This window comes from Microtus oregoni, unplaced genomic scaffold (assembly GCF_018167655.1).
Source record: "Microtus oregoni isolate MIOR12 unplaced genomic scaffold, Mior012 000009F_ref0000495, whole genome shotgun sequence".
NCBI lineage: Eukaryota > Metazoa > Chordata > Mammalia > Rodentia > Cricetidae > Microtus > Microtus oregoni.
Window position 1 is genome coordinate 34,713,105 of NW_024543068.1, and position 23,206 is coordinate 34,736,310.

Consider the following 23,206-nt stretch of genomic DNA (forward strand, 5'->3'; position numbering starts at 1 on the left):
TGAGGTTGCTCAGAATTGTTTATATAACCAGGGCTACACATTCTGACCAAGGTATGGTTACTTGGTCCTTTTGACATTAAGATGGCCCATACAGGTAGATCTATTCCACCCTGGCCAGTGGTCAGGATATTCAAGAATACTTCTGCTCCTTTTTTTGAAATAGGAGGTTTGACCTTGGGAGTGACTGCCTGCAGGATACTTCCACATAGGGAGGCTCACTATCTAAACAACAGGATACTAATGGCTGATACCTCAAAGAATTGAAGCAAATAACTCTTCTGACATTTGTATCATGTTAAAGCAGTCTTTTGTCCACTTCCCCCTGCTGTATTGGGGTATAAAATTAAACCTGGGCAATTTCAGTATTCACTGGAACTCCCTCCCAATACTATCCTATGTTTTCTGTTTTATTATTTTCACTTGTGTCTTCGTCCTCTTTACTGTTTTTCTGATACCCATTCCTCTACCCTGATAAGTGGCATTTTCATTGAGGCTGGTCTCTGACACTTAGAGAAAGATGATTTGAAATTCATTAAGTTAGAGAAGCAAAAGAAAAATTAATTGAAATGAAGAGGACCTAAAATGACATGACTCCACCAACCAGCAGGTGCAAGTAGTGCAAGCAAGACAGTTACATTTCCTTTTCTGAGAAGGAACCTGGCATCCAGATTCATGAAGCCCAAAGAATGAGTACCCATCAGAATGAGCACCAAGTGGCCTAAACTGATATGATTGTAACCGAACTGAATGCAGAGGTAAAGAGAAGTTTTTATGAGGCCATCACATAAAGTGTGCCTTCGTAGGTCTGTCAGTGGACTTCACAGCAGATACCTTGCCCCAGAATGTATAGTCTGAGAATTGAACAAGAAAACAGCCCAGCTGGAAATCAGGCCCAAAATCGGGCAGACACCTCACCAAAGATGATGTGTGGGTTGCAAGTAAACTTACAAAAAGCTGTTCACACCATATGGTCTCAGGGAAATACAAATAAAGCAGTGAGATGCTACTGTGCATCTAGAGTGAAAAGTCTTAGTTCAGAGCTATAACATTACATGTGGATGATAGTAAGATGGTAGAGCAACAAGATTCACGTTCATCAGTGTAGGAATGAAAAGGCACAGCCAGATGATGTGCCATTGAGTTGCTGTGCAGATTATTGTGCATATGTGTATAGGTTAAAGTGCTGGGGTGGGCTTTGATATGACTTGCTTCCTTTTGTAGTGGGCAGCAGTGCTGCTGAGGCTCATAACTAGTAAAACTAATGAGAATAAGTGATTATTGAGTGCTCAGCCATAAAAGACTTCAAACTGAGCAGTGGTGGCGCATGCCTTTAATGCCTTTATTCCCAGCACTTAGGAATCAGAGACAGGTGGATCAAGGCCAGCCTGGTCTACAGAGTGGGTTCCAGGACAGAGCAGGGCTACACAGAGGATCACCATCTTGGAAATAAACAAGAAAGCAAATAATGAGCCGTCCATATAAAACCCCTCTAAGGCTCAGGGGTGTCACAGAAAAAGGGATGGAGGGCCAGAGGAATAGGTAAATGGTAGGTCATACCTGGGCATGACCTTGCTGTTGCATTCCTTAACTCCCAGCTATGATTACTTGCACAAGATTGGGCCTGTCAGCATCCTGTCATGGAAGGGAAGAACTGCTGGGCCCCATTTCACCCTGGGGAGCTATGTGCATTTAATGGTAACCTCTAGGAGGTTCCAGACAACTCATCCTGTCATGGAAGGGAAGAACTGCTGGGCCCCATTTCACCCTGGGGAGTTATGTGCATTTAATGGTAACCTCTAGGAGGTTCCAAACAACTCCTCCTTGGCTGTATTCCTGTGAGCTATCCTGAGTGATTTCAAAAAGTGTGGTGGGCGGTTATTTGGGAAGAGGAAGGGAATTAGTGTGAGTGGGAAGGGAAAGAGAAAAGGATAATGGGGTGAATATGGTCGAAACACACTACATAGATACATAAAATCTACTGTCATTCTAATAAACTGACTTTCAAGAGAAAAAGACTTTTTTTTCCAAAACCATACAAACTCATGTGTTATCTTGGCATATATGTCCACACAAAAACCTTCATAAGGATACTTACAGCAGCTAAAACTTGGAAGCAATCAATATGCCCTTCATAAGTGAATGAATAAAATGTGTTAATCTAGACAATAAAATAGCATTCAGTGCTCAAGAGTATAAGCTCTTAAACTATGAAAAGACATGAAAGCCTCAAAGTGAATTGCTAAACAAAAAGTCTGAAAAAGCTGCATGGGATGGTTCAACTGTATATAGGCAGAACTGCTGAGATGGTAAAAAGATCAGTGGTTGCCAAGTTATGGCGCCGTGACCCTGGCAGGTTACCCTGTGTGGAGGACCTCGGTGAGTGGGAAACAGACAAATATGCCATGCAGAGAGAGAGCTTGGGTATAGAGTTTATTTATTTAGTGGGTATTATGGTAAGGGGTTATGGAGGGGGTGCAGAGAAAAAGAGAGCTAGAGAGAGAGAGAAAAGAGAAAGAGGCTGCCTCTTCAGGAGACAAGACAGAGAGGGGAAGAAGAGAGGAGACCAGTTTACCTGCCTGTGCGAGGGGGAGGGGGGATTGGGAGTGAGTGTCCTTTTAAGAGACAAGCTCCCCAGGTGACAGGCCAGGCCAGCAGAATTATAACATCTGCCTTATGAGGTCTGGGATTCAGACTCTGGTAATGAGGCCTACTTGAAAGCACCTGCACCAACTGAGTCTTCTCACACACCACAGATCTTGTCTTTAATCCATTTAAGCCAATCTTTGTTTTTTAATTGGAGATTTAAGACTCTATGTTGGATTAGAGACTGGAGATCATTTACATTTAGGGTCTTATTGAGAAGTGTGTGTTAATTCCTACAATTATGTTATAGTTGTTTCCTGGTTGACTTGTGCAGTTCATTCTTAACTTTTATAATGGTGGCAGTCTGTCTCATTTGTACATAGTAATCTTTTAAGTATTTTTTGTGGTGCTGTCTTAGAGATCAGGAATTGCTTAGTTTATGCTTATCTGTTTAAGAGATGATGAATAACATTGCTAGATCTAGAATCCTTGGCTTGCAGTTATTTACTCTGGAGGCTAGAAGCACATCATCCTGAACACTCTTGGCCTTTACCATTTCTTCTGAGAGGTCTGATGTAATGCTAATTGGTTTGCCTTTCAAAGTAACTTGGCTCTTTTAGGGCTTTGAGTATTCTTTCTTTGGTTTTAATTCTTCACAGGGTCATGTTGAATTCTTCTGGTCATGTTGGGAGTTCTATATGTCTCCTGATCTTGGATGACAACTTTGCCTAGATTGGGGGGATTCTGCTGTAATTTCATTGAATGTGTTTTGAGGAGTTTGTTTGCTGTTTCCTGATACTTTTTCTCCTGCTTGGTCTAGTGTGCTGGCCCCTGGATCCATATGGTATGCTGTCCAGTGGGTCAGATTTTACCACCCATCTCTCAGACTTTGAAAGCAGAAAAAGCAGCAGTACCAAGGTTGGGGAACAGACACTTAAGTGTTCAGTTGTGCCCAGCATTATGACAGAGTTCCTATGGGCCTGACACCAGAGTTAGCAAGCAATCCCCAGTAGCCATCACCCTAGCTGGGCCATACCTGGCCTAGTTCTGGAGTTAGCACCAAACCCTAATTCATCCTTTGTGTTACAGATACCTTTAGTCTCCCTGTGTGAATCATGTCTGAGAGTTTTCTATAGATATAAAGCCTATGCAAAACATGGTTAGGGGGCAACCCAGAAAACCATGGTACCTGAATTAGGTATTTGCGCTTGGCATTGTATTTTTGGAAGCTTTATTCAGGTTGTTGTGAGCATATGGAAATCTACTGGCTAAAATGTAATATAAGGAAAAATAAAAATGTCATGGGCTAAGGGAAAGTGCTTCAGCCCACTGAGGATGGGACCTCTGCAGCCACAGAGCCTAAGTTCATCCTCAGAGTGTCTGTGTGTCTTCAATTCACAGGTCCGTGTGAACCTACACACCTGCCCCGTGTTATCTGTGACATGGCATGTTGGTCTCAGTCCCAGCTGTAAGTGTCCTTCATGTTTCTGTGTGGTGGAGCCCACACTTTTCCCACATAGACTGAGGTGCATGAATCAGTATTCCAGCTATAAGCAGTTACCTGGACCACTCTGGTTCTTGGGTGGTCACTTGCTTGGTGGAAACAGGAGACTTTTAGGGCTTGTAGATATAAAAAATGCAGTGACTGCTGCTCTCATTGGAGATAAAGCTTGACTACACCGCCTCTCCTGAAATGACTACCTCCACAGTACCATGAATAAGCTAGTGCAGGGGTCCCTTCCCCAGCATCTGCTTGGTGTGTAAATATCAGATTTCCCATTTTAAGCTGTGTTATAGGTTTTCTTTTAGTTCTCTTTCTCTTTTATATGTGTGGGTGTTTTGATTGCATGTATGTCTGTGCACCATGTACATTAATTGTCTGTAGAAGCTAGAAGAGGGTGCTGGATCCCCTGGAACTGGAGTTAAAGGCAATTATGAATCATCATGTGGGTACTGGGGCCCAAACCCAGTAAGACCCGTCTCAAAAAAGAAAGCTTAATCCACAAATTCATGTAGATTTGGAGATGGAGCCATTGGCATGAGAAGTAGATAGATCCTAAGTGTAAAACTATGGTAGCATTAATAAGTTTTGAAAGTAAGAGAGATAGGAACCAGTAAGCTTGATGAGTCATGCTGTGATTCTCTCACCTTCCTTCCCCGTGTGATACAGCAAGAATATGCTCATCGGTGCCTCCTTCCTGTTCTGTGACTGCCAGCCTCCAGAACTCTGTATGTACTAGGTAAATTTGTATCCTTTGTAAATTGCCTAATCTTGGGTATTTTGTTACAGCAACAGAAAATGCACTAAGACAGATGAATAACTCCGTAGTTGTTATGTTGCTATCAGCTTTGTGTTCAAAATATGAAAATCAGTCTATCTTCGTTTCATTCAAAGAAATAGGCTTTTAAATGCCAGGCTCCAGTATTATAAATCTTTAAATGTAAGTCTCCAGTCTTAATACATACATTTTGTAAGTTGCACGTTCATTTTTCCTTTTTGTTTCTCAATTTAAATAGAAATAAATGGCCTTCAACTCTGAACTTATTGCATTTACAACTATTTTCATTTGCAGAAAGCACTAAACTCAGAAGCTGAAAAGGCACTTCCTTCTAAATGTCATTTATATATGAAATTCTCAGTGAAGCAATCTAACGTAATGAATGAAATTTGCACAGTTGCTTAGAGTTTTGCTGGCTGTTATGCAGGTTTTACAGACATGCACAAGCCTAGTATATAGATTTGAACTGTCTTTAAAATGTGGTGGTTCCAACTTCTCTAATAGCTGTTACAAACAACTTTCTTTTCCTTTTTTTTATTGATATTTATTGAGCTCTACATTTTTAACTGTTCCCCTCCCTGTCTCTCCCCTCCCCCTCAGCACTCCCCCAAGGTCCCCATGCTCCCAATTTACTCAGGAGATCTTGTCTTTTTCTACTTTCTACTTCTCATGTACGTTAGATCTATGTATGTCTCTCTTAGTGTCCTCATTGTTGTCTAAGTTCTCTGGGATTGTGGTTTGTAGGATGGCTTTCATTGCTTTATATTTAAAAACCACCTATGAGTGAGTATAGGTGGTAATTGTCTTTCTATGTCTAGATTACCTCACTCAAAATAATGTTTTCTAGCTCCATTTTCCTGCAAAATTTAAGATGTTATTCTTTTCTGCTGTGTAGTACTCTGTTGTAGAAATGTACCACATTTTCCTTATCCATTCTTCAGTCGAGGGGCATTTAGGTTGTTTCCAGGTTCTGCCTATGACAAACAAAGTTGCTACGAACATAGTTGAACACATGTCATTGTGGCACAATTGAACATCCTTTGGATATACCCAAATGGTATTGCTGGATCTTGAGGAGGGTTGTTTCCCAATTTTCTGAGAAATCGCCACACATCCATAGGGGCCGTACCAGCTTGCATTCCCACCAGCAATGCAGAAGTGTTCCCTTTTCCCCACAACCTCTCCAGCATAAGTTATCATCAGTGTTTTTGATCTTGGCATGTAAGATGGAACCTCAGAGTTGTTTTGATTTGCATTTCTCTGATGACTAAGCATTTTGAACATTTCCTTAAGTGTCTTTCAGCCATTTTAGATTCCTCTGTTGAGAGTTCTCTGTTTAGGTCTGTATTCCATTTCTCTTATTGGATTATGTGTTCTTTTGGTGACCAATTTCTTGAGTTCTTTGTATATTTTGGAGATCAGACCTCTTTCTGATGTGGGTTTGGTGAAGATCTTTCCCCATTCTGTAGGCTGTCTTTTTGTCTTGTTGACTGTCTCCTTTGCTTTATAGAAGCTTTTCAGTTTCAGGAGGTCCCACTTATTAGTTGTTTCTCTCAGTGTCTGTGCTACTGAGGTTATATTTAGGAAGTGGTTCCCTGTGCCAATGTATTCAAAGTGTACGTCCCACTTTCTATAAGGTTCAGTATGGCTGGCTTTATGTTGAGATCTTTGATCCATTTGGACTTGAGTTTTGTGCATGGTGATAGATATGGGTCTATTTTTATTCTTCTGTATGTTCATATCCAGTTATGCCAGCACCACTTGTTAAATATGCTTTCTTTTTTCCATTTGATATTTTTTGATTCTTCGTCCAAAATCAGGTGTTTGAAGATCTGTGGATTGATATCCGGGTCTTCTATTCTGTTCCATTGGTCCTCCTGTCTGTTCTTTATTATTATGATGATGATGATGATGATGATGATGATGATGATGATGATGATGTAGATGTAGATGATGTAGCCGGCCAGAAGAGGGCACCAGACCTCATTACAGATGGTTGTGAGCCACCATGTGGTTGCCAGGAATTGAGTTCAGGACCTTTGGAAGAGCAGGCAATGCTCTTAACCACTGAGCCATCTCTCCAGCCCCCTCCTGTCTGTTCTTATGCCAATACCTCTTTTCAGTACTGTAGCTCTGTAGTAGAGTTTGAAGTCAGGCATTTTGATGCCTCCAGAAGTTCTTTTATTGTACAGGATTGTTTTGGCTATCCTGGGATTTTTGCTTTTCCATATGAAGTTGAGTAACATTCTTTCGAGGTCTTCGAAGAATTTTTCTGGGATTTTGATGGGCATTGCATTGAATCTGTAGATTGCTTTTGGTAAGATTGCCATTTTTACTATATTAATTCTGACTACCCAAGAGCATGGGAGATCTTTCCACTTTCTGGTATCTTCTTCAATTTCTTTCTTCAAAGATTTAAAGTTCTTGAGGCAGGCGGATCTTTATGAGTTCGAGACCAGCCTGGTCTACAGAGCTAGTTCCAGGACAGGCTCCAAAGCCACAGAGAAACCCTGTCTCGAAAAACTAAAAAAAAAAAAAAAAAAAAAGATTTAAAGTTCTTGTCATACAAGTCTTCCACTTGTTTGGTTAGAGTTACTCCGAGATATTTTATGCTATTTGTGGCTATTGTGAAGGGTGTTGATTCTCTGATTTCTTCCCCAGCCTTTGTATCATCTGTGTACAGGAAGGCTACTGTTTTGTTTTGATTTGATTTGATTTGGTTTTTTTTAGTTAATCTTGTATCCTGCTACATTACTGAAAGTGCTTATGAGTTGTAGAAGTTCCTTGGTAGAAGTTTTGGGATCATTTATGTAAACTATCATATCATCAGCAAACAGTGAGAGTTTGACTTCTTTTCTAATTTGTATCCCCTTGAATTCCTTTTGGTGTCTTATTGCTCTAGCTAGGACCTCAAGAACTATATTGAATAGATATGGAGAGAGTGGACAACCTTGTCTTGTTCCTGATTTCAGTGGAATCGCTGGGAGTTTCCATTTAGTTTGATGTTGGCTGTTGGCTTGCTGTATATTGCCTTAATTATGTTTAGGTATGTTCCTTGTATCTCTGCTCTCTCCAAGACCTTTATCATGAAGGAATGTTGTATTTTGTCTAAAGCTTTTTCAGCATCTAATGAGATGATCATGTGGTTTTTTATTTTTCAGCTTGTTTATAATGTGGATTACTTTGACAGAGTTTTGTATGTTGAACCATCCCTGCATCTGTGGGATAAAGCCGACTTGATCATGGTGGATGATGGTTCTGATATGTTCTTGGATTCGATTTGCCAGTATTTTATTTAGTATTTTTGCATCAGTTCAATGTTCATGATTGGTCTGTAATTCTCTTTCTTAGTAATGTCTTTCTGTGGTTTGGGTATCAGGGTAATTGTAGCCTCATAAAAAGAGATTGGCAATGTTCCTTCTGTTTCTACTGTGTGGAATAATTTGAGGAGTATTGGTATTAGTTCTTTGAAAATCTTGTAGAATTCTGAGCTGAAACCATCTGGTCCTGAGCTTTTTTTGGTTGGGAGACTGTTTCTATTTCTTCAGCAGTTATAGGTCTGTTTCATTTTCTTATCTGGTCTTGATTTAATTTTGGTAAGTGATATTTAGCCAGAAAGTTGTCCATTTCCTTTAAGTTTTCCAATTTTGTGGAATACAGGTTTTCAAATTATAACCTGATGATTCTCTGGATTTCCTGTGTTGTTATGTCCCCCTTTTCATTTCTGATTTTATTAATTTGGATATTCTCTCTCTTTGGTTAGTTTGGGTAAAGGGTTTGTCTATTTTATTAATTTTTTTTCAAAGAACCAGCTCTTTGTCTCATTGATTCTTTGTATTGTTTTCTTTGTTTCTATTTTGTTAATTTCATCTCTCAATTTGATTATTTCCTGCCATCCAGTTCTCTTAGGTGAGTTTGCTTAATTTTGTTCTAAAGTTTTCAAATGTTCTATTAATTTACTAGTGTGGGGTTTTTTTTTTCCAGCTTCTTTATGTGGGTGTTTAGTGCTGTGAACTTGCCTCTTAGCACTGCTTTCATTGTATCCCATAAATTTGGGTATGTTGTGTGATCATTTTCATTGAATTTTAGGAAGTCTTTAATTTCTCTTTTTATTTCTTCCTTGACCTATTGATGATTCAGGTGAGCATTGTTTAATTTCCATGTGTTTGTGGGTTTTCTGGAATTAGTATTGCTCTTGACTTTGTGGTTTTAAACCATGGTGATCTGATATGGTACATTGGGTTATTCCAATTTTTTTTATATTTGTTGAGGTTTGTTTTGTTACCGAGCATGTGGTCCATTTTTGAGAGGGTTACATGAGGTGCTGAGAAGGTATATTTTTTTCTGTTTGGATGGAATACTCTATAGATGTTTGTTAAGTCCATTTGAGTCATAACATCTGTTAGGTATCTTATTTCTCTGTTCATTTTTTGTCTGATTGACCTGTCCAGTGGTGAGAGTGGAGTGTTGAAGTCTCCCACTGTGTGGGGTTTAATGTGTGATTTAAGCTTTAGAAGTGTTTCTTTCACATATGAAGGTGCCCTTGTATTTGGTGCATAGATGTTCGGTATTGAAATTTCCTCTTGATGGATTGTTCCTGTGACTAATATGAAATGACCTTCTTTGTCTCTTGACTGATTTTAGCTTGAAGTCTATTTTGTCAGATATTAGGATAGCTACACCTGCTTGTTTCTTAGGTCCATTTGATTGGTATATTTTTTCAACCCTTTACTCTGAGACGATGTCTGTCTTTGAGGTTGAGATGTGTTTCTTGTATGCAGAAGAAGGATGGATTCTGTTTTCGTATCCAATCTGTTAGCCTGTGCCTTTTTATAGGTGAGTTGAGTCCATTTACATTAAGGGGTATTAATTACCAGTGATTCCTGTCTCCTGTTAATTTAGTTTTCATCATTGGTGATGTTAATTTGTGCGGGTTTTTTTTTTTTCTCATTTGGGATTTGCTGTTATGAGATCATCAATTGTCTGTGTTTTGTTGGTGTAGCCATCTTCCTTGGGTTGGAGTTTTCCTTCTAGTATTTCCTTCCTTATGTAGGGCTGGGTTTGTGGCTAGGTATTGGTGAAAGCTAGATTTGCCATGGAATATCTTGTTTTGTCCTCCCAACTTCTCTTCTTTTATACCTATTATTCTAAGATTTGGCCTTTTTATGGTGTCCCATATTTCATGGATATTTTGGGTTTAGCTTTTGTTAGATTTAATGTTTTCTTTGACTGATGAGTCTGTTTCCTCTATTGTATCTTCAGCACTTGAGATTCTCTCTTCCATCTCTTGTACTCTGCTGTTCATGCTTACGTTTGTGGTTCCTGATCTTTTTCTCATGATTTCTGTTTCTATGATTCCTTCGGCTTGTGTTTTCTTTGTTGTTTCTATTTCAGTTTTCAAGTCTTGAATAGTTTCTTTTATATGTTTGATTTCATTTTCTTGGTTTTAAGTGATTTGGTGATATCTTCCAATTTTTTTTACTTTTCCTCAATTTCTTTAAGGGAATTTCTCATTTCATCTTTAGAATTTCTAACATTCTCTTGAAGTTATTTTTTAGTTCATTTTTTTCTGTTTCATCCATATTTGGTAGTTCAGATCGTGCTGTTGTAGGGTCTTTAGTTTTACTTGTGTTGCTCTTTGTGATGTAGCATGTGATCTTACCTTTTCTATTCATCTTTTCCTCTAATAGGTGTGGTTAGGGCTGTCTGAGATTCTGTTGAATAATCTTCTAGGTGCCAGTGAATCCAAAGCTCAGATGGTTGTTCCTCGTGGTACAGTCAGTGTCACAGATCTAGTTACACCATTGGTTATTCCTGTTCCTGGAGATAGCTCAGTGCTCCTGTGCCTTGCTCTGCTCACTTGGAGTTTGCTGTCTCAGGCCTACTTTGGCCTAGGTTGCCACCTTTGCCCTGTTTCTGTAAATCCTGGTCTGGATCCCCTCCTGCAGAAGTCCCTGGCTTGGTGTTGAACCTGTTCTGGTGGAGATTGCTGACTCTGGTCACTGGCTCAGTCCTGTCCTGCCAGTGTCCCGGGACTGGGTTGGCTCCCGGTGAGCTATTTGCTCTCTTTCCTGGGTAGCTGGTTCTGACCCACTACCGTTCACAAGCAACTTTTAAAGAAAAGTTTTAAATTGCCAAGTGTCAGAGACCTTCTGTTATGGGTTACCTGGGAGGACAGTAGATAGTCTTCTTTGTGGCAAAAAAAAAAAAAAAAAGAGAGAGAGAGAGAGAGAAAATGATGAAAAAAATAGTGCTAGAATTTGAGAATCATAAAATACTATATTTGGGTGTTGTTTATTGGGTTTTGGTGATTAGGGTGGTTGAAGTGGGGTTTTGAGATAAATGGTCTTTCTGTGTAGACTTGGCTGTCCTTGAAGTCTGTTAATGTTTGTTTGCTTTTAAAATTTATTTAATTTTACTTGGTGCGATAGCACACACCTTTAAACCCAGGAAAGTAAGAGTAGGCAGATTTCTGTGAGTTCAAGGCCAGCCGAATCTTATATAGGGAGGTCTAGGACAGTCAGGGCTACATAGAGAGACCCTGTCTCAAAAGACAAAAACAGAGCAAACAAAAAAAGACTTATTTAATTTTATCTGTATGTGTGCGTGCCTGAGTATATGTTTGTATAACATGTGTTCCAGAGCCTGCAAGGTCAGATTTCCAGTATTAAAAATAAAAGCCATTGCAAAGTTCCAAATGGGTGCTGAGAATTGAACCCAGGTTGCCTGCAAGAGCTGTAGTAAGCACACTTAGTGGTTGAGTCATTTCTTCAGTCCCTTACATTTTTAAGAGTATGGTTTGAGATGTTGAAATGTTTATAGATTCATTCTGCTGTATAAACCACCAAACTCAAGATGTAGAACATTTTTTATCAAAGATATTCTAATCTGTCCTCCATCCTTACGCCTAAGGAAACAATGACCCAACCCTGCTATTTGATTGTTGTAGAATTTCATAGAGATAGAATAATACAATAAATACAGTTGTGTTGTATACAATAATACAATAAATACAGCTTTGCTTTATATCTGTATTATAGTATATATAAACACTTCATTCTTTTTTATCATTTGTTCCATTGTGTGGATATGTTAATGGTATATTTATTCACCAATTTGGTAATATTTAAATTGTTTCTAATTTTATTTCTGTTATGAATAAAGTTGCTGTGAACTTTTGGATCAAATTCTATCTCTTGAGTAAGGTCTTACAGTTGGAATTCTTGGCCTATATCTAACTCTTCAACAAATTGATGAACTATTTTCGGAGTGTATTATTTTGCACTCTCAAAATAACAGATGTGGGTTTTAATTTTTCCATACCCTCGCCCACACTTGGTGTTGTGAATCTCTGTGGTTATCTCACTATGGTCGTAGCTCCGTTCATTTTCCTGGTGAGTGATAATGGTGAACATCTTCTCACACGCAATTTACCTTTCTCCTGTCTTGCTTGCGGTGCCGCTTCAAACCTGTTAAATGTATTTTATTGGCTTTGGTTTTTTACTGTGTTTTGTTTTTCTTTTCTGAGATACACTCTAAATCTACCTCAGGCTGGCCTGGAACTCACCCTTTAGCAGTTTGGCCTTGGGCCTTTCCTATTGAGCCTCCCAGGTGCTGGAATTTCAATCATGTGCCTTCACATCTGCTTAAAATTCTTTTTGAGATCACAGTCTTTTGGTTTTTTCGAGACAGGGTTTCTCTGTAGCTTTGGTGCCTGTCCCAGAACTAGCTCTTGTAGACCAGGCTGGCCTCGAACTCACAGAGATCTGCCTGCCTCTGCCTCCCGAGTGCTGGGATTAAAGGCGCGTGCCACCACCGCCCGGCAAGAGATCACAGTCTTTTAATTAAATATATATATCTTAAAAATATTTCCTGTCATCTGTAGTTTACCCTTTATTTTTAACCATCTTTGAAAATAAAAGATTTTAACTTACCGAGCAACCTACGGTAAGGAAGGTCTAGCTCTTCTTGAACGACATGTAGTAGAAGTAAACACCTCTTGCCTGTGTGCTTTACTGTCCTGCACATTTGGGGGCATGTGATAGTCACCAGTGGAAGTTGGTCTGAAGGGAAAACACTGAGATCGTGTGATTCGTCAAAATATTAGTAGAAATTGAAAATGATGCAATTTTTTACTTTATAGAGTCTCATCCTCTAGACATTTTTTTTCTTTTAGAAGCATTATTTTTCTTTCCTCTGAGAAATTAACCTTTTTTTAATTAGATATGTAACAATACAGAATAACTTTCTTTTTGTTGTTTGGTTTGGGCTTTTGTTTTGCCTTTGCTTTCTGTATTGATTGGGAGGCATGACTGTTCCTAGGTATGCTGGAGTAGATGGACAGGGACATCTGGGAGAGTCCAGAGGGGACATAGCCACACTGAGCTGGACCATGTGGGGAGAAGGGAAGGAGAACCAGGTGCAGTAGCCAGGAGGCCAAAGGTACAAAAAGGTTGGGTAACCAAAATGTCTGGATTATAAAGGAAAGGGCAGCCTAGACCATGGACTAGAGAGGTGAGGGTAGAGGGTGGGGTATGCCAGTCACACCCTGTAACATGTAGGGACTGAGGGGACTGGGAGAACCTGGCAGCCAGGTCCACTTTGATGCTCAATAGACACTTCAGCTTTTTGTCCAGGTTTGAAACGTAACACTACCATTTATGAGTGTGGATCTTAATGTAACACTGCCATTTATGAGTGTGGATCTTAACTATTGGTTTGTTTTCTTGTGTTTTATTTAGGGTTTTACTGTTAGAAAAGTATTTTAGCTGAAATTATCTAAAGAGTTTTACATTGGTTTGGTTTGGTTTGGTTTGGTTTGGTTTTCCCGAGACAGGGTTTCTCTGTAGCTTTGGAGTCTGTCCTGGAATTAGCTCTTGTAGACCAGGCTGGCCTCCAATTCTTAGAAATTCACCTCCCTCTGCTTCCCCAGTGCTGGAATCAAAGGTGTGTGTGCCCCACTACCCCTGTCTCACTTGAGAATCTCTTGTGATTGACATCTCTTATAACTTAAAGTGCTGCTGTTCCCAGTGTAGCGTCATTACTTGTACCTAAGACCTGTGAGCTCAGCATTTGACTTTGGTCACAGTGTTGTCTCCAGTCTTTAAAGCTTGAGTAAAAGCTTTATACCTGGTCCTCCTCCCTTACCATCTTGCTGTTTTTCCATACTGTCGCTCTGAATATGCACAGCAGGCTGAAGGTGATTTGCTTCTAAGTGAGTTAAAAGGTGGAAATTCTTTTAAAAATCCTTTCTAGCCGGGCGATGGTGGCGCACGCCTTTAATCCCAGCACTCGGGAGGCAGAGGCAGGTGGATCTCTGTGAGTTCGAGACCAGCCTGGTCTACAAGAGCTAGTTCCAGGACAGGCTCCAAAACCACAGAGAAACCCTGTCTCGAAAAACCAAAAAAAAAAAAAAAAAAAAAAATATCCTTTCTACATATTTTAGTATGTGTGTATTAAGCATTTAGAAAATCATTTTAATCATTTTCTCCTATAGGAATCTCCAGAAGTTCAGTCTGTTTGGAGACATAAGTGTCGTACAGCAGCAAGGAAGTTTATCCAGCACATACCTCAGCCGGGTAGACCCTGACGGCAAGAAGATTAAGCAGTAAGTCACACAGTAAGCTTTACAGAACCATATGTTAATAATGAGTCTAGCTTTTGACTGAAAAAAATCACAGACAATCAAGAACAATGATATTTGTTTCCTATAAAATATATAGATATAGACAGGTGTGTGTGTGTGTGTGTGTGTGTGTGTGTGTGTGTGTGTGTGTAGGTAACCTACATGTGTGAAGATTTCAGATCTCCAAAGATCCCATGTGAATGCTGCATAGGTGTAGTATTAGGGGCGGCGGGGCCGCGTCCCCAGCACCCCAGCACCCCAACACCCCAGCCGCTCGCTCGGCTAGCTTATGCCCGAAATAACACACAAACTGTATTCATTTAAACACGGCTTGGCCCATTCTCTTCTAGGCTAATTCTCACATATTAATTTAGCCCATCTCTAATCATCTGTGTATGGCACCCCAAGATGCGCTTACCAGGAAGATTCTAGCCTGTGTCCATCCTGGGTCGGAGCTTCATCCCGGGAGCAGGGCATGGCATCTCTCTCAGGCGTCTGTTCCCGAGAGGAGAGCTGTGAGTCTCTGACCTCACTTCCTCTTCCTCCCAGCATTTTGTTCTGTTTACTCCACCCACAGGGCCAAGCAGTTTCTTCATTGGCCAATGACCTTCCTCCATCACATAGGCATGGTGGACTAACTATAATTCTAACCAGAAATCCTCCAGCAAGCTGGCTAACAGAGACTAGCCCTGTCAGCAACCTCTGGTTTGATGGAGAAAGCCTGCCTCAGACAGACACACGCACACAGTATTGGGATAGAATACATGTCCTAGAAACATCTTAAACAGTGAGTTTTAGTGGTGGTTATGTGACACAATAACATAAGCCTTTTAGGATAAATCATATTACTGTATATTTTATTTTATGTGTTTTAAGTGTTTTGCATGCACCACCTGAGTGTCTAGTTCCTACAAAGTCAGAAGAGGGAGTCAGATCCCTGGAGCTAGTTAGAAATGGTTGTGTGCCGCGATGTGAATGCTGGGAGATGAACCTGGATTCTCTGCAGAAAGAAGTTCTCTTCCAGCCCCTTACTGCTATTTAAAGGTGTTATTTTTTTATAAAGTAAGTCATATGTCATCAGTCTTTTCTTTCATGATGTTAATTTAAAAAATGCTATTTTCCTCAGATGAAAAACATTTCTACATGTTTAATGTATCTTATTTGTTATATTGTAATGTGAGTTTAATTTCACTTGTGGGTTGCTTAGAAATCAATTAATGAGAAGAAAATGTATCTCAACATTAAATGCTATGTATTGCCCCCCCCCCCTTTTTTTTTTTTTTTTGGTTTTTCGAGATAGGTTTTCTCTGTAGCTTTGGAACCTGTCTTGGAACTAGCTCTTGTAGACCAGGCTGGCTTCGAACTCACAGAGATCCACCTGGCTCTGCCTCCCAAGTGCTGAGATTAAAGGCGTGTGCCACCACCGCCCGGTGTATTCCCCTTTATTTAAAGTCATTATTAAAAGATCAGTGCTGAATGCTAGTGACATCATTGTGACATGTTTTTCTTGTAGAATTCAGCAGCTGTTTGAAGAAATACTGAGCAATAGTAGGCAACTAAAATGGCTGTCCTGTGGGTTTATGCTGGAAATAATCACCCCAACGTCACTGTCGTCTCTGTCTAACTCAGTTGCCAGCACCATGGAGCACCTGAGTTTACTGGACAACAATATTCCTGGCAACAGCACTCTCATCACTGCAGTTGAACTAGAGCGGTTTGGAAATCTGCGTTCACTTGCCCTGGATTTCTGTGACTTCACAGCTGATATGGCAAGAGTCTTAACCGATAGCAACCATGTGCCTTTGCAGCGACTGTCTCTCCTGGTCCACAATGTTTCAGTGATGCACAAGTCATTAGATAACATGCCAAATGATGAGCACTGGAAAGCCCTATCACGGAAGAGCTCCAGCCTTCGGGTTTATCTAATGGCTTTTGATGTCAAGGGTGAAGACATGCTAAAGATTCTGAAACCCAGTATACCACTTGAAAGGGTTCACTTTGACAGCTACGTCACTTGTGTCTCAGGGGCTATTGTTGATCTTATATCCAGGCAGTACGACAAGTTCCTCACCCATTTTATATTGATGAATGATGTAATTGACACGTCTGGTTTTCCAGATCTTAGTGACAACCGAAATGAAGATCCATTGGTTTTATTAGCATGGAGGTGCACAAAGCTCACTCTTTTGGCAATTCATGGTATGTGGTTTTGTTCACTATGACTTGATACTGACATCATACCTAAACTATTTTATGCTGGTAAATGTATCAGGAGTTGTTAGCAAGTTCTGTCTCAGCGCCCTTCTATTGCTTTTTCTTGCCGTGGGGCATTTGATAGTAATTAGCTAAGAAAACAGATGTGTAACTACCTGCAGTGGATATATTCACTCCAGTCAGAAGATCTGAAATGTTTAGGACAGAAAGAGGTAAAGCGTGGCTTTGATATTTATAGCCTCATCTTTTAGATTCTAGATTGATGTATTATATTTTTTAAATAATCTGTTAGGTACATGTTTATTTCTTAGCCATTCATCTTAGTATGAATGGAGTTGCTATTCAGATAAACTAAGAGAACATTTTACTTCAAAGACAGTCACAAATCCATAATCTCAGCTCTTGAGAGACTGAGTTAGGATTGTCATGAGTATGAGAGGGCAGTCTAGAGTCTAGGCAACAGAAGTGAGTGCTTTCTAGGCCAGCCTGAGCTACAGACTGAGACCTTGTTTAAAAACTAAGAATAAGCAGGGCATAGTGGCTCACACCTTTAATTCCATCACTCCAAAGGCAGAGGCAGGCGGATCTCTGAATTCAAGGCCAGCCTGGTCTACAAAGCTAATTCTAGGATAGCCAGGGACTCTACACAGAAAAACTCTGTCTCCAAACAAAACAAAACAAAAAAATACAATAAATATTAAAGCAAGCAAAGAATGTCTTTTTGGTCTTTTGCTTGTTTGTTTGTTTGTTTGTTGTTTTGAGACAGGGTTTCTCCATGTAACAATCCTAGTTGTCCTGGAACAAGCTTTTGTAAACCAGCCTATTATGCCGAACCTGTTTTGTTGTTTTGTTTTTGTTTTTTTAGATTTTTATTTATTATGTATACAGTGTTCTGGCCAGAAGAAGGCACCATATCTCATTACAGATGGTTGTGAACCACCATATGGTTGCTGGGAATTGAACTCAACCTCTGGAAGAGCAACCAGTGCTCAACCTTTAAGCCATCTCTCCAACCCTGCAAAGAATGTCTTAAGCTCACTCTGCTAACTCTTTCATTGTTTTTGAAACTTTTTTTCTTAGCCTAAAGCTGTGATTTTTTCAGGTTTTACTTGATGATTGGGCCATCCAGTTACAGGTAGTAGCCAGAAGCAGATCCATATTGACGTCGAGAGGCGTTGCTGAGGGGATGTGGTTGACTGATTAGGTGCTGACTGTGCAAGTGTGGGGCCAGAGTCCGATCCTGAGCTCACACAACTGCCAGGCAGCGTGGTGGCCGTCTCTAGTCCTCTACTCAGACAGACAGTCCCTGCGTCAAGCTGGCTATAGCCACACTGGCCAGTCGAGCTCTGCTTCAATTTCAAGATCCTGCCACAACAAAACAGAGAGCAACCAGGAAAGACAGCCAGTGTCATCTTGAGACCTCCACAGTCAGGCACACACATGCATACACACATGTACATGCAGTATACATGCAGTACACACTATAAAATAAAACAGGAATCAGCAGGGGGAAAAGGTTATTTAAAAGTTTACTTAAACCGCCCTTTTAAAGCTTTTTCTTCTTTCAAGACGTTAATAGAGGCAAAGCTTGCCTGTCATCTGTCCCCTTACCTTCCCAGAGGTGGCCTCTGTTCTAAAGTTGGTGCATACTCCTATGATTTTTATGATTTCTGATAATGAACAGTTATTTTTAAAGTTTCAAGTGTCTTGACTTTGGACTCTTGAGATACCATAGGAAATGATTTTTTACAATGAAAAATTCTAGTTTATTATATGTTAGGTTTTTTTGTTTGTTTTTGTTTTTTGTTTGTTGTGGTTTTTCAAGACAAGGTTTCTCTGTATATCCCTGGCTGTCTTGGAACTTGTTCTGTAGACCAGGCTGGCCTTGAATTGAGATTGCCTGTCTCTGCCTCCCAAGTGCTGGGATTAATGGCATGAAACACCACTGTGTGACTCTATATATTGTTAATAGGGACTTATATAAGAAATAAAATGTGCTCCTTATAATAAATCATTATCCAAAGTTAAAAATGTATTTATATACTTTAAATGTTTTTTGTTTTGCTGAATAAATACCAGAATAAGATGATCCACTACTTACCAGCTAGTGTTCTTAAAGATGGTATGAAACTCTTAGGTAGTCATGTTTCTCTGTTCTCAGTTTAAGGGGAAAGGACCAGCATGGTGAAATACCAGTGTGAAGCTTCTCACGAAGCACTTACTGAGGAACAGACTAACTTATCAGAGACAGAATAAAACAGAAGAGAATGACAGAGTTACCTTTTGCTTATCTTTAAGGTTACACCGTGTGGGCACACAACCTCATTGCCATTGCTCGTCTTCGTGGCTCTGATCTAAAAGTGCTTGAAGTCACCGAAGAAAGCATTGATTTTGACCAAGGTGAACTAGCCGACCAGGATGTGGATCCAGTACATAACCTTATTGAGCAGGTATCCCTGGGCCTTGGTCAACCTTGGCACGCAGTCTTGGACATTGAATCACTCAGTGTCTTCACTGAACCAAATCGTCATTTTTACAGAGAGATGCAAAGCTTCAGCGAAGATATTTAGCTTTTTTAAAATGTATAATTCCCGTGGCTACATATGCAAGTAGGGTCCCATTATGTTTTTTTTTTCCAGTAGTATAAACTAATCCTTTTGTGCTGTGTTTAATCAGTATTAGCTTTATAGAATTATATATGTATATTCTACTTCTTGATCAAAGAACGTAGTCGGGTATTGGTTTTAGAAGTTCAAAGTGACACTGTATAGGGCTTTCACGGTTAATGAGATTGTTACCAAACCTTAAGGACATACAGCCAATGATTATCTGAGGTTGCTGGCTAACTTTTTCACTGAGTTACTCTGCCTTTTTGACATTTTTATTCTTTGTTTGTCAGAATCCAGAGCTCAGGAGCCAAATATTTTTATACAAATATATATATATATATGAATATCCATAGCCTGGTGGATTTGTATGCAATGCACTGCATCTATGTATTCTGATAGCATCTCATTGATTTTGGTTTGAAATGGAAGGGAAAAATAGTATCCCAAATGAGTTACCTTTAACAAGGCTGAGTTTAACTTTCATTACCTGTATAATAATTGATATTGCCAATTACCATTCTGAATTTCATATAGTATAAGTTAGACATTGCTTAATCCCTTTTTAAATGCATTTACATAAACATGAGCACTCAAATTGCTGGATTTTTTAAACTATATCCGACAATTTTTTTCATCTGTTACATTCAAGTTAGCTTCTTTAGCCCAGATATCAAAACAGTAGAGGAAGAAAGGAACCATATTCCAGGGAAACCTCTGAGGCTAAGTCAAAGCACAGAACTGTAGGCGCACAGGCTTGCAAACCAACATTACTCGTGAAATCCCTAACAAGTCACTGGATTCTCTCTGTCAGCGCGCGTGTCAGCTGCCAAAGAATAGATTTACATGAAGAAGTGCCCACATGCTGGCAGGGGCTGGCTGGCTTTGGCCAGCCAGATACTGCTAGATTGTAATATTTAAGGTCGAATTTCGACCTGTGGTACACAGCTGTGCTGTGGCTCAGTCAGCAACCTCAGAACTCTGAAGAAAAAAAAAAAAAAGAAAAAAAGAAAAAAAATGCACCTGTTTCACTGTGAATAGTGAATGTAAAGGAAAGAAAGGAAAAACCAAAAGCTTGTTCCATCCCAGGTATGAGCTGCTATGATACATGAAGAACATTCCATGAAGTATGTTTTAAAACCTTGTTATATCTGAGCGGCTTTAAAAGCCAATTTCACTGTTTCAGGGCAACCGCGGTACAGACGTGGTCTCTGTGAGACTTCCACCTGACCCAAGTTTTAAGTGGTACGAATGTTGTGCATTTAACGTTAAGGACAGTCTGCAATAATAAAGTAAGTAGCCAACGTGGGTGCCCAGCAGTGCTGAGACCTGGCTGCTCTATTGTAAGCTTTGGAAACACAATTTATGCAACAGATGTCCAGATATGATTCTATTTATGGAAAAAGTTTATATGTTTTACAAATGGTTTTACCATCTTATATTAAATGACCTTTTGACAGGTGTGCACTGTTTTGTCTCCAGTGAGCACATACCATGCGGATTTTATATGTACATCAGTAGTGTGAATCCACTGGCACAGTGTGTGTAAATGCCAGATGTGGTGAGATTTTATCTTGTATATGTGATCTGATAAAATAACTCCTGACAGAAACTGTAAGGAAACCAGCTGAATGTCTGACCTGATGACTGATGTTGTGTGGTTTATGTTAAATGTATATTCTTTTAATCAATGAATAAAGCATTAAAAAGTGACCGTTGTGATGTATTTCATTGAATATGAAACACAGAGTGTTAATGTTTAATAAAAAATTTTAGACTGCCTGGTATAGAGAGTCTAAATTGTCACTTTGAGAAAAGGCAAGCTTAAAAACAAGACACTAAGCCAAGCATGCTAGCACACTTCTGTCATCCCTGCCAGCTCTTGAGAGATGGAGACTGGAGGATCAGAAGTTCAAGGTCATTGTCTTAGTTACTTTCCTGTTGAGGGGACAAACACCGTGAACAGGAATATTACAGAAGAAAGTGTTTAATTGGGCTTACAGTTTCAGGGGGCTGAAGTCCAAGATGAAGGAGGAAAAGCATGGCTACAGGAACATCTGAGAACTCACAAGGAGGCGGCAGAAAGAGCGAGCAAGCACAGGTCTTTCCATATCTGATTGTTCTATTGCTGTGAAGAGACGCCATCAACAGGGAAGCATTTAACTGGGGGCTTGCTTATTGTCTCAGTGGCTTAGTCCACCATTATGAGAGGAGAAGGGCACAGCAGGCAGGCATGGTGCTGAAGAAGTAGCTGAGTTTTACATCCTGATCCTTAGGCAGCAGCCTGGGGCCAGGGGAATGGGAGTACTCTTGGCCTGGCATGGGCTTTTGAAACCTCAAAGTCCATCCCCTGCAGCAAATCACCTCCAACAAGGCCACACCTAGTAATCTTTCCAGACAGTCTCCCAACTGGTGACAAAGCATTCAAATGTTATGAGCTATGGGGACCATTCTCATTGAAACCACCACATCCACCCTCGGTGACAGGCAACCCCTCCTTCTCAAACAGTCCCGTCAACTGGAGACCAAATATTCAAACCAAATATTCAAAGCCAGTGAGGTCATTTATTCAAACCTCTACAGTCATCTGCTAGTGCAAAGTGAGTTTGAAGCCAGCTTTGGCTGTGTGAGGCCCTAGCTCACAAAAGGCCACTAGACTGGTTAACAAAATCCCAGTGTAGTGTGTGTTTAGTATACATTATTGATACAGCAAATTTAAAGGTGCTTCTTATTTTTTTTAAATTCTTTATTAGATGCAGAAACATTTTAGTGAGTATTTAACCGTGAAAGCTCTATACAGTGTCACTTTGAACTTTTTGATTATTTCTTAGACAAACGGATGCCTTTGAGTGACTCAGCATGTGTGTGTACATAAATGCACCCATGTGTTTGCAAAGGAGAAGACTTAGTAAAGAGGATGAGCATCCAGGTGAAGGGTGAAGTACTGAACTGAAGGGCTCAGCTTCTGGGCTCTGGTTCTGCCTGCTTCAACACAAGCTCCTTTGTCAGTTTTCTTATCTCTTGGCAGGCCCCCTTAATCCCAGGAAGCAGATCTCTTGAGCTCGAGGCCAGCTGGTCTACAGAGTGAGTCTAGGACAGCCAGGACTTCACAGAGAAGCCCTGTCTCGGGGGTGGGGGGTTGTAGGAAAAAAAAAACAGCTTGTAGACCAATGAGATAATTGTTAAAAAAAAAAATAGTGAATATTTTCAACACAGTAAAAATACTACTTTACTTGTTTTGCAGGACTAAAAATATACCTTAATTATAAGGTGTTTCCCTTGCGTGTGCAAAGACCCTGGGATCTATCCCCAGCTGTGGTGGTTTGAAAGAAAATGACCCCCAAAGGGAGTTGCACTATGAGGAGGTGTAGGCTTGTTGGAGGGAGTGTCACTGTGGAAGTGGGCTTTGAGGTCTTCTTTGCTCAAACTTCCCTCAATCAACTTCCTGTTGCCTGCAAGATGTAGCACCTTTAGCTCCAGCACCACATCTGCTTGCACGCTGCTGTGCTCATCATGACAGTGAGCTGAACCTCTGAAACTTTAAGCAAGCCACCCCAATTAAAAGTTTTCTTTATAAGAGTTGTGGTCATTGTCTCTTCACAGCAATAAAAACCCTAACAAAGACACTAGCACTGCTAAAAAGACAAGAATAAAATAAAATCATTTTTCTGTATCTCCCACTGTCCTGAAATTAAAGAATTTAGGGAGTCTGTAGGGTGGGGCTGGAAGGACAGAGTGCTTACGACTGAACACACACACACACACAATGCAGAAATTGCTTTGCTTGGGCTTATGACAAGAATCACAGTGGCTCTTTATGACACCAGTAACAACTGCGTACCTGGAGTAGCACGCAAACAGATATGAATGATATTCAGGAGCCACACAACACTGGAATT

General features: G+C 40.1%; 1 protein-coding gene across 1 annotated transcript in view; it reads left to right on the forward strand.

Moving 5' to 3' along the window:
• Fbxo33 (F-box protein 33) overlaps window positions 1-21,020 on the forward strand; it is a 32,248-nt gene extending 11,228 nt beyond the window's left edge. The window contains exons 2-4 of the mRNA XM_041658359.1: window positions 14,359-14,469; window positions 16,001-16,686; window positions 19,000-21,020. Of these exons, the coding sequence (XP_041514293.1) occupies window positions 14,359-14,469; window positions 16,001-16,686; window positions 19,000-19,271 (1,069 nt within the window). The 3' untranslated portion in view covers window positions 19,272-21,020. The remainder of the gene's footprint in view (window positions 1-14,358; window positions 14,470-16,000; window positions 16,687-18,999) is intronic.
• Window positions 21,021-23,206: the final 2,186 nt, after the last annotated feature.